The sequence below is a fragment of the Engraulis encrasicolus genome, chromosome 2, assembly GCF_034702125.1.
Source record: "Engraulis encrasicolus isolate BLACKSEA-1 chromosome 2, IST_EnEncr_1.0, whole genome shotgun sequence".
In the NCBI taxonomy this organism is placed as follows: Eukaryota; Metazoa; Chordata; class Actinopteri; order Clupeiformes; family Engraulidae; genus Engraulis; species Engraulis encrasicolus.
In genome coordinates, this window is record NC_085858.1 from 10,533,958 (window position 1) to 10,544,552 (window position 10,595).

At 44.0% G+C, this 10,595-nt stretch overlaps 2 protein-coding genes across 2 annotated transcripts; both read left to right on the forward strand.

The window, feature by feature from the left end:
- The first annotated feature begins 550 nt into the window (after positions 1-550).
- LOC134467746 (dnaJ homolog subfamily C member 9-like) lies at positions 551-5,711 on the forward strand. Its single transcript, XM_063221643.1, has 6 exons — positions 551-684; positions 932-1,113; positions 1,813-1,953; positions 4,139-4,393; positions 4,558-4,641; positions 4,909-5,711. Exons 1-6 carry the CDS (start codon positions 591-593, stop codon positions 5,020-5,022), a joined length of 870 nt encoding a protein of 289 aa, XP_063077713.1. The 5' UTR covers positions 551-590; the 3' UTR covers positions 5,023-5,711.
- Positions 5,712-5,945: 234 nt separating this feature from the next.
- On the forward strand, positions 5,946-8,532 carry LOC134467755 (dnaJ homolog subfamily C member 9-like). The gene is made up of 3 exons (XM_063221654.1): positions 5,946-6,308; positions 7,941-8,024; positions 8,311-8,532. The coding sequence occupies exons 1-3, from the start codon at positions 6,153-6,155 to the stop codon at positions 8,422-8,424; spliced, it is 354 nt and encodes a 117-aa protein (XP_063077724.1). The 5' UTR covers positions 5,946-6,152; the 3' UTR covers positions 8,425-8,532.
- The last annotated feature ends 2,063 nt before the right edge of the window (positions 8,533-10,595 follow it).

The following is a 10,595-nucleotide window of genomic DNA, read 5'->3' on the forward strand; positions in this document are numbered from 1 at the left end:
AAGGTGAATGACTAAGAGATTTGGTTTCCAGATAGATCTTGAGGGATGTAATGTACCCTTTTCAATTGCAGTGGTGGGGTTTGGACTGCTGAGATTTGCTTATACTGATGGGCATTTGGTCATACCAGATTATGTACAAACAGCTCGACTAAGTGACATTAATCAGAATATCAACTCGTATTTCAAGTGATCTAACAGAAAGCTTAACGAGTTTGAGTACAAATTATGGAGTGTATCCACATATTTTGGTCATTTATTCAATTTGGCCACATTGCAGTAAAAAAAAAAGCAACATATGAGCCGAAGTCTTATTTTTTTATTCACGTATCATATACCAGAGATTTTTTTAGGAAGAGAAAAGGAAAGAACTTTGTCAATACTTTAGGCCTACACGTTTTTACTAACACAAACTAAACTGAAAAGCATATATTCCACGGATATTTTATATATATTCCAAGGTTTTTATTATCAAAGAAGTTAGCTCCACTTTGTAATTATTCACCGTTTCCGGTCTTGTGATGCACGAGTTTGGCGTCATCACACGCGCGCCAATTTTTGTAGCGTTGACGACGGAGAGACTGCAGCAGCGGATGATCACCTGTGCGCTCGCTGTACATAACAACGGTTCAATACATTCTTTAAATTATCACATTTGCTTCGCGACAGCATATTGTTATCATCTGGGTAAGTATGCCTCTCTACTCCCTCAATAGTTCTGTCACGGATACCTGGCTACATTAGCCAGCTCTGTTTTTGTCAATTCTGCTTTTTAGCTAACATGGCAGCTAGCCTAATGTATGTAAACTGTCAGTTGAATTTTCGCCAATAAGGCCATCATGGTCATAATTAGAAATTCAGACATTTGCAGTGAGATGTTTCAATGAGCCCAATAGCCAGGCATTTACACTGACATGTCACCGTCTCCTTCCAGCTCCGACCATGGGCTTGCTGGAGCGCTGTGAGGAGCTGTTCAAGACCTCGAACTTGTATGAGGTCCTCGGTGTCGCTAAAGAGGCCACTGACGCCGAACTTCGCCGTGGATACTACAAAGTCTCCCTCCAAGTCCACCCTGACAGAGCCCAAGGCGATGAGCTAGCCACTGACAAATTTCAGGTAATGTGTGTTGTGTAGGTCTGTGGGTGTAGTCATGCACAATTGAATTGAAATGTCCATAGCTCTATGCCTGCGTGCCTTTATGGCATAGGTATTATGCTTCAGTAAAGTGAACTTTGTTTCATTTTGTAGACTACTACATTTTCACATATTACATTTTGTAGACTACAACATTTCCTACGAAATTGAAAATATTGTCATCTGGATCTTTTATTTTGCTGAAAATTACAAATCGTCAGATGCCTCAAAAATGTTAAAGAAAACAAAATGATATTCACTTTAAAACAACATAATGTTTTAACTCGGGAAGAGTTCAGAATTCAGTATTTAGTGGAATAAGCAGCTTTCATTCGATTTGTTATGGTTTCCACCAGTTTTTCACATTGTTCTTGGATGACTTTATTCCAGGCCTGATGTAAGAATTGAAGTTGATGGCTTGTGAACATTCCAGGGGTTTTCAATGGGGCTTGGGTCTGGAGTTTGGACTGGCCATGACGGGGTATTGAGTTGGTGGTCTTCCAGTTCACACTTCGATTGACCCAGCTTTTGGCTTGGGGCATTGCCCTACTTAAAAAAACAGTCCTGAATGCATTTTACTCAATCACGATAGTAAAAATCTGGAAGAAATTTTTTTGAAGTGGTAATATTTTACGGAGCTGAATATGACTTGTATATTCAACGGCTTTGTTGTTCCGCCAGGCTCTGGGGAAAGTGTATGAGGTGTTGAAAGACAAGGACCAAAGGGCCATTTACGACGAGCAGGGGATTGTGGATGAAGAATCCGACATCTTGACCCAGGACCGCAATTGGGAGGAGTGTTGGAGGGCGCTGTTTCCTAAGGTTGGCATCTGGTTGAATAACTTGGTGTGGATGTTTTCATTATTCACAGATCATCGCCTGCCCACCTGCGAAGCTGCACAGAGTTTCACTTCTTATTGAATTTGCTATAGCCATGCCAAGACCTTGGAGCCCTACCCCAAACCTTGAAAATATTAATATTATAGTTATTTTTAATACTGAAGCCATTGACTAACTATTACAGGCTTGTGATTGAGTTAGTGTAGACCCTTACTATTCTACATTCATCTTACCATATAGGAAACTCTTGGTGGGTGATCACAGCACACACACACACACAGCCTAAGGGCGCGATCACACCGGACGCGGGTTTCTGCCTACAATCTGCGATGCGCGTCCAGCTGATTAATCAGAACTGACCACACCGAGCGCGGATCCACTGCTCATTCGAATGCGGTGACTAGGCAACGTAACGACTCAACTGTCACTCGCAACGTAGCCTAATCAATGGTGTTGTGTCATTAAATGTTGCGAAAATACACACAAAATGCTTTGTCAATCCATCTATGTAAAATGAATAGAAGACAAGCTCTTTTCTTGCTCTCCTAACGTTGGACAGTGAATCTGATATGAATGTTGATAACGGTCTCCTATCGAACATCTGGAAATCCGCCGCGGGTTTTCCGCCTTGAGTTGAACTTTTTTCAACTCGATCCGCCCGGCGCGGAGAGGCGGAGAATCCGCAACCCGCCTTGCGCTGATATCAGACGCGTAATCCGCTCATTTTCATTGACAAACAATAGAATACATGCGCCTCCTACAGTAAAATCCGCGTTCTGTGTGATCGCGCCCATAGAGTGTATTTGTGCTCTTTACCTGATCTCAGCCACACACTGATTCAGTCAGATCCCTCTATGTAGTTGTATATGTGTGTACGGGCAGTGAGCACTTTGCATGCTGTGGGTCCCTCAGGTAGGTCCACAAGGCATATTGCATACTGTAGTGCACTGTACTATGTATGGAATAGCGGACAACGAGGTGTCCCGATATCAAGGGAAATAATGGACGAGGCGAAGCGTTCTAAACAGCCCGACGGCCGAGCCGAAGGGCTGTTCGCTTCGCCAAGTCCATTTTCCCTTGATATCGGGACACCTCGTCGTCCGCTATTCCGCTTATCACCCGGTTACCAGCATTTAAGTATTCATTTATTAATATGTTGATCTAAGGCTTCCTGAGAAGGTAGATTCACCACTGCGCTTGGTACGTTGCTATGGGCACCACTTCCTAATCTAGTGAGACGCGCCTCTATCGGAGACATGTAAGGACTCGCAGAATGTTGGGGTGACTTGACAACCAAATGCGATAGAATTGACGACTGGGTTTTTGACTTGACAACCAAATGCGATAGAATTGACGACTGGGTTTTTGACTTGACAACCAGATGTGATAGAATTAGTAACGGGGTCTTGACTAGACAACCAGATGCGATAGAACTAACGACGCGGTCTTGACTAGACAACCAGATGCGATAGAACTAGAAAAGAAGTAACTTGGACGCCCGCACATGACATCATAGGTGTCCTGCTACCGGGGAATAAAGGACACCTGCTCAGCCAATCAGAAGACGTTCCGTCTGCTCACTGGGTGATAAAAGCAAATAACAGTAACTAAGCTTACTATGGGAACAGAAAAACTGATAAAACTACACGTAAGTGTCTTTAACATTATCATACTACCCTGTCTGAAAATTGCAGTTAGAGCCTTTTGTCTTTGTAAGTGTTAAGACCCTAGGTAAAGGTCACAACAAAAGAGGGAAGTGAGGAGTTGCAATTTAAAAGTAGAAATCTTATTTCTTATTTTTTTTTATATTTAAGTATTTATTTATTAACCAAAGCACAACGTTCTATCAAACAATCAAAACCATACCTAATTAGGTGGGTCAGAGAGTCTGCCATCAGTAGTGTTTCCATGTTGGTTGCTGTGACATATGCTGTGTGCTGTGTTCAGAGACCAAATGAAAGTAAGAATGGCCCCCATTCAGACTGGAGGAAGCTGTGGCCTTTTAAAGAGCCTGAGCAAGGTGCTGCCGATGATGGCCAGCACAAGGCCCAGCAGCCCATCCCTGTAAGGTATCACAGCTGTCATTCTCTCTCTCTCTCTCTCTCTCTCTCTCTCTCTCTCTCTCTCTCTCTCTCTCTCTCTCTCTCTACCCCCTTCTCTGCTTCAGATCAGTGTGGCGGACATCAAGGACTTTGAGAAGACGTACAAGGGTACGGCGGAGGAGAAGGAGGACCTGCGGAGGCTGTACGAGCAGCACAAGGGGGACATGGACCGCATTATGGAGGCGGCGCTGTGCGCTGAGGACGAGGACGAGCCCCGCATCCGGGCCATCCTGCAGCAGCTGGTGGACGACCAGGAGCTGACGCCCTACAAGAGCTTCACGCACGAGAGCGCCGCCAAGAAGAAGAACCGCAAGCGCAGGGTAAGCACACGCGCACACACACACACACACACACGGCCACATTTATAGCATGTAAAAAAAAAAACGTATTTAATCTATAAACTTATTTTGTTGCTGGTTTTGTAAATGTATTATGAAAAGTAGTCCTTACCAATGAAACGGTGTGTGTGTGTGCGTGTGTGCAGGCAGAGCAGGAAAGGAAGGAGGCTGAGGAGATGCAGAAGAAGATGGGCATTAATACCAATGACAGCCTGGAGCTACTCATCAAGGTATGGACTCTACATAGTGCATTGAATACATCAATGGTTCTCAACATTTTTTGAACAAACGGCCATTTGACCTCATCATAAGCCTCCCAACGCCCCCTTGGCCTCATCATAAGGCTGCCAACACCCCATTTCATTTTTATGTCATTTAAGTAATTTGGTGTTGCCCCTAAATGAAATGTTTTATTTTATAATTATTATTGGTTGTTGTTCTTGTTAAATATCCACTGTGTCTATTATAATATGTACTACCACTGATCTTCCCTGTAGCGGAGGCAGAAGTCACATGAGCATGGCTTTAACTCCCTCATTGCCGGACTGGAGGCCAAGTACGGCGAGAGCGAAGCCAAGGGCTCCTCCAAGCGCAAGGGGAAGAAGAAGTGAGTGTCACGTGACGTGGCTAGCCCTCCGTCTCACTCAGTGGAGGAGGCTCAGCGCTGCCCAGGAGGACTGAGCCAACTGTATGGGGTGCCATCCATGGTCAAATTCATAACAAAACTAGCAAGAATGGCAAGGAGCATTGGATGGTATTCAAAGAACGTTGCTTACTGGCTACGCTGGCTCAGCGTAGTGGGTGAGACTCACCACCACCTCTACTGCCTCACAAAAAAGAAGCCAGTCTGTTTTATTTCCCTTTCTGACATTTTGTTTTTGATTTGCACCATGTTAAAATAAGCAGTTTCATGTCACAGATGTAGTCCTCCTGTGATGTGCTTGAGGGCCAGTATTGTGGGGTTTGTGGTGGCAGTGGACAGCATAGACCAGCTCAACTGGTGGTACTGTTTCAAGTTCCGCCTGTGGATGAGCGCGCACCACAGTAGACTAATGGAGGTCTGAGGACAGGAGACCTGTTTATCTCTCCAGGGAGACTCAATAAAAGTAATATTCAGTAGTGTTATGTTCTGTATTGTGTTTTTATTTGTGTAGCCTATGCCTTTTTCTTCTTCTTCTTCTTACCTTGACCGTTCCTAGAAGTTTTCAGAATTTGAAGAAAACTTGTATGTGTTTTTCTTTGTATGTCATGACATTTGAGTGAAATTGTTTTGAAACTCTATTAAATGGACCTTATCTCACTTGACGTTGTATGTATTTTATTCACAACATGCATGTAAAAGCAATTGGCAAAGTGCTGAGTGGTTAGAAAACGGATCTTTATGAGACAGTTGTGAACATACTGATTTACGCACACATTTTGCGATATCTTGGTTCTGACTAAATAGTAAAATCTGAGACGGTGAAAAGGATCCGAAGAATCTTTGATAAAATGAGTAGGCTGCATTGTGAAGCTGCTGTCTAGAGCGAGGTTGACAGACGTCAACTTGCACAAAGGATGAGAAGTGTCGTCACAATGAAACTTGGTGTCATAAAGTCTCGCTGAGTAGACTTTACGCAGATGAACTTCGGTTGCGTAGCATAGCTTACGATGGACAAAAAGTGGTCTCCGAAAAAGTACAAAGGCTCCGCCAAGGAGAGGAAGGATCTTAGCCGTCTGTACATCAAACCATAACGGCAACATGAACCGCATCATGGAGTCAGCTCTGTGTGCAGAGATCGACGATGAGCCGCGCATCAGGGCAATCCTCCAAAGCCTCATCGACGCGAAGGAGATTCCAGCCCTCAAAGCCTTCACTCACGAGAGCGCAGAGAAGAGACACGGCCGAAAGCGCCAGGTGAGCAGCCCGTAGCCTTAGAAACGCAAACCACAATGAAAAGGTCGAGTTTATGACCGTTTGCATTTTCTCTCAATCGTTTTGGAGCATTTCTCGAATCTCTTGCAGCAAAAGAGGTAGGCCTATTCCCCCCAATCAGCATGGATGGCTATAACTACAAAAGCCTTTTTGCTCAAAATCCTTAGTTAATCTCTCAAAAACAAGTTTCTATGTGATGAGTGTCAAGACCTTCAATCAGTAGGCCTACCAACGCGCGTGCCTATACCATTATGTAGGCTATATAGTAATTTTTTGTGGAATAGGCCTAGGCTATTGTAATTTTGTGTGGAGCATACTTAATCATGCAGGTTGCTTGCAATGCACCAGTACAATCGCCAGGATTAAGATGGCATGGGGCCCCTAGGCTACAGGTTGCTGTGGGGCCCCATCAGAAGGCAAATGTTGAGACAAATTTACATAGACTGTGTCATAATTACGAGGTCGGAATTAAGGATAACATATTTACCAACTATACACAACACAATCTACATTCTTCAATATTGCATGTTGTCACAATTCTGCAGTTTTTCACTTTTGGCCAATAAGAGGCCCCCTGGCAGGTAGGGGCCCCTAGGCTGCAACCATATCTAGCCTGTGCATTAATCCGACCCTGAGAATGTAGTGTTACTGTACATGTTGTTTTTTTTCAGTCTGTCAGTGGAGAAAGTCCACTATTTGCCTGGGAGCTTTAACCAATTCAGATCATAGAGATACCACAATACCTCACGTTACCTCTTGGGCAATTTTGGACAAGTTACTCAAAAACAGCAATGCGGCCTACTGATGTTACTATAATTTCAAAGTAGGCCTAATCCTTTACATTAGGCATACAATTAGGCTCTAGCCTAGGTTATTTAACCCATTGTGTCCTGGAGTGACACATACAGGTTCTTGCGATTTGAGCTGTTTTATTAAAAATGGTGTGTTACATGGGTATGTTACAGCTTAATGAACACATTCTAGAACAAAATGAAGGTTCTAGCTTTTAAGTGTAACTTATTTCATGTTTTTATGTGCTTCAGAGGCTGAGATATTTAGGTTTTAATAGGCAGAGGGCACCTTTTCCCAGAAAGAGCTTAGGCTAAAATGGGTTAAAATGTAAGGCATTGCATTGCCTTTGTTAGGGCCTACTTTCGTTACTCTCTCCAAAATAACTGGAACTATGGACTTGTCTAATGTAGCTCATAACACTGCACTCAATGTAATCAATGGAAAGCGATGAGGTATCTGGCTGAGCAAAACAGACCCGAATATTGTAACCACACTGATGGCTCATGCCAAAATTCAAGGAACAATGTCAAACACAGACAAATGTGAAACCTGTTAAATATTTTACTTATACCTATTCAAAATGATATTACTTTAGCTGTGAGGTAGATTGAAGTAAAAAAAAAAAAAAAAGCATGTGCTGCACCACTTCTCTTGATGTTGAAACTGAACACAGGCCGGTACATCTGTTGTGCCTGTAGCCTGTATGACCAGCCCATCAGGTGTGTGACATGATGATATGAAATTCAATGTGCCAAAACCAATTGAGAAAACTGTAGAAGAGATATATAAAGTAGGGCCTAAATAGTGTGTAATTTGATTCAGGTGGAGAAGGAACGCAAGGAGGCAGAAGCCAGACAGAGAGACATGGGCATCTCCAGTGAAGACAGTCTTGACGATTTGATCAAGGTAAACCAACCTTATTCATCAATAGACATTCCCATTGTTGTAGTGTGTGTGTGTGTGTGTGTGAGAGAGAGAGAGAGAGAGAGAGAGAGAGAGAGAGAGAGAGAGAGAGAGAGAGAGAGAGAGAGAGAGCTAAACTGGGATTTGTCACTGACACTAAAGGGTGTGTCACTTGGGATGGGAGGGACCAGACCCCTCTAGGACAGCTCTCATCCCCTGTGGAATACAGTGGGTGTGTGGGCTAAAGAAACTGACTCCGTTGTCTTCTTCCTTGCCCACTCTTCTGCAGAGAAGACAGCATTCCAGGGAGCAGGGCTTCAACTGCCTCATCTCCCACCTGGAGGAGAAGTACGCGGAGGAGGACGCACCCGCTAAGAAGAAGGGGAAGAAGGGCACTCAATAAGTCAACAAGTATCTGGACTACTGCCATTTGCAGAAGCCACCACAGCTCTACTATATAGGCCACCACTTGTGGTTATTTTAGGATCAAATAAATTGTCTGACAGCCGCATTCATGGAGTGGGTGTTGTGTTGCCTGACTATCATTGACTTTCAAATCTCGTATTGAGATGTCTGTCTGACCAAGAAGATAACAAATAACGTTTCCCAAATGGCCTTATTAACCCACCTCCCTCGGCTTGCTACTGGTCAAGGCCAGAAGTGCAAACCAAACATTTTCTTAGTCCCAATAGAATGTCTCTGCTTAAACCACGCCACTGCCTTTCACACGCCTCTACCCAGGGCCGTTGGAGTTGCTCAAAGTTGATTGGAGTGGGTGTTGTATGGTGGAATTGGGGAGGTGCTGAATGGACCTTGGGTGGACTGCACATGGCGGTTGACACAAGAGATAGTAAGGGTGGTAGCCTATGCCCAGTCACTACAGCACACTGGTGTTTCTCAATGGGCAGTCGTGGGTAAGCGGTTAGGGTGTCAGACTTGTAGTCCAAAGGTTGCCGGTTCGACTCCTGACCCGCCAGGTTGGTGGGGAGAGTAATTAACCAGTGCTCTCCCCCATCCTCCTCCATGACTGAGCTACCCTGAGCATGATACCATCCCGCCACACTGCTCCCTTGGGGCACCATTCAGGGCTGCCCACTTGCACGGGTGAGACATAAATGCAATTTCGTTGTGTGCAGTGTGCAGTGAACACTTGTGTGCTGTGGAGAGCTGTGTCATAATGACAATGGGAGCTGCAGTTTCCCAATTGTACTTTCACTTTCACTTTCACTACAGCCCCACATGGGGATGATGGAGAGTCCTGATCAGAGACTGTATGTACAAGTATATAAAGAGACAGAACACTTCAGAAAGCGTCCATAGGAATGAACAGGGGCAGTTTGTTATGCCAATATGGCGCATGCTTGCATCTGGCCGGCAACAAGAGCCAATTACTTGCTGAGCTGCGCTGTCATTTATCCTATCACCTCGCTGCCTGGTCTGACTAATCAGTGTTGCTAGATTTGTCTGATCTAAACCCGCCCAAAAGGTTATCAAAAACTGCCAAAATGCGCTAAATTCCTCCCAATTTCAAAAAAATTCATTGATTTCTATGGGCACAAAACTGCTTTAAAAAACGCCTAATGGCCATTTTTTTCCCGTTTTTACTCGCAGACAGCCATACCAAGTAGCCCAATCGGGCGGGCAACTGCCCAATCTGGCAACACTGTGACTGTAATCTGAAATTGCGACCCAAATTGCGACCCTGAGGTGTAGCCAAGATGGCCACCGAGTGAAAGGACTTATTCTAAATGACTTTGGTCCTGATGCTGTGTTACCTTGTCAGAGAGCAAGATAAAGCTCCCTCAATGTTTTTATTAGTTCGCTGGAGTTGGCTTATTAGCATTTGCCATTGACAGTAATCAATATCTGAGAGATCCAGACCTGGCCAATACACACAGTGTCATCTTCATCACAATGCAAAGTCTGTCTCACCTGCTGAATTTTCGTAGCGCACGGCCCTGCAGTGATGCACCTTTGCTGCCTGCCTCCCTCATCCCGTTGTGTTTCCCTCTGCTGAATTTGCCAGTCTCAAGTTATGAGCTGGGATCAATTTTGGGCAACCTATTTGCTCTTTACATGTGAATAGTTTTGTACATTACTTTCCCCTTTATAGTACACTACATCTCTGTACTACAATATGTTTTTCTGCCAACTCCAATGTTGAACTCTAATGAATTATCCTGTTATCCTGAAAAATCCTGTAATTTTGCAAGCCTCTATCCGTAGGCCTACATCTTGTAAGACTTTTTCCAGGCTTTGTAATATTCCTACTGCCTGTAAAGCTTTTCCATAGTGCCAATCAGCCTGTAATGGTTTGGAATATTGGGACACATTGACAAAGCCTGATATATTCCTAGTCAAAGTGAATCTGAAAATAACAGATTAGTGATGAAAATCAATAGGCATTTGAAATTCTTTGAAAGGTCATAGTGTATGGCCAGAGACCTGTCTGCTCTTTTACTGTGTGCATGGTCTGTCTTCTGATTGCATGTGAATAAAGGGATAAAGGTCCTTCATTAACAGACAGATATCAAATTCGGCAAAGAATAGCCTCCTGGTAATTTAAAGGTCATG

Excerpts from the sequence above, each read along its gene's own strand:
- LOC134467746 (XM_063221643.1), top strand. The coding sequence starts at position 591 with ATGATCACCTGTGCGCTCGCTGTACATAACAACGGTTCAATACATTCT. Across the intron at positions 685-931 it reads AGCATATTGTTATCATCTGG|CTCCGACCATGGGCTTGCTG; the intron begins GTAAGTATGCCT and ends GTCTCCTTCCAG. Across the intron at positions 1,954-4,138 it reads GGAGGGCGCTGTTTCCTAAG|ATCAGTGTGGCGGACATCAA; the intron begins GTTGGCATCTGG and ends TCTCTGCTTCAG.
- LOC134467755 (XM_063221654.1), top strand. The coding sequence starts at position 6,153 with ATGAACCGCATCATGGAGTCAGCTCTGTGTGCAGAGATCGACGATGAG. Across the intron at positions 6,309-7,940 it reads GACACGGCCGAAAGCGCCAG|GTGGAGAAGGAACGCAAGGA; the intron begins GTGAGCAGCCCG and ends AATTTGATTCAG. Across the intron at positions 8,025-8,310 it reads GTCTTGACGATTTGATCAAG|AGAAGACAGCATTCCAGGGA; the intron begins GTAAACCAACCT and ends ACTCTTCTGCAG.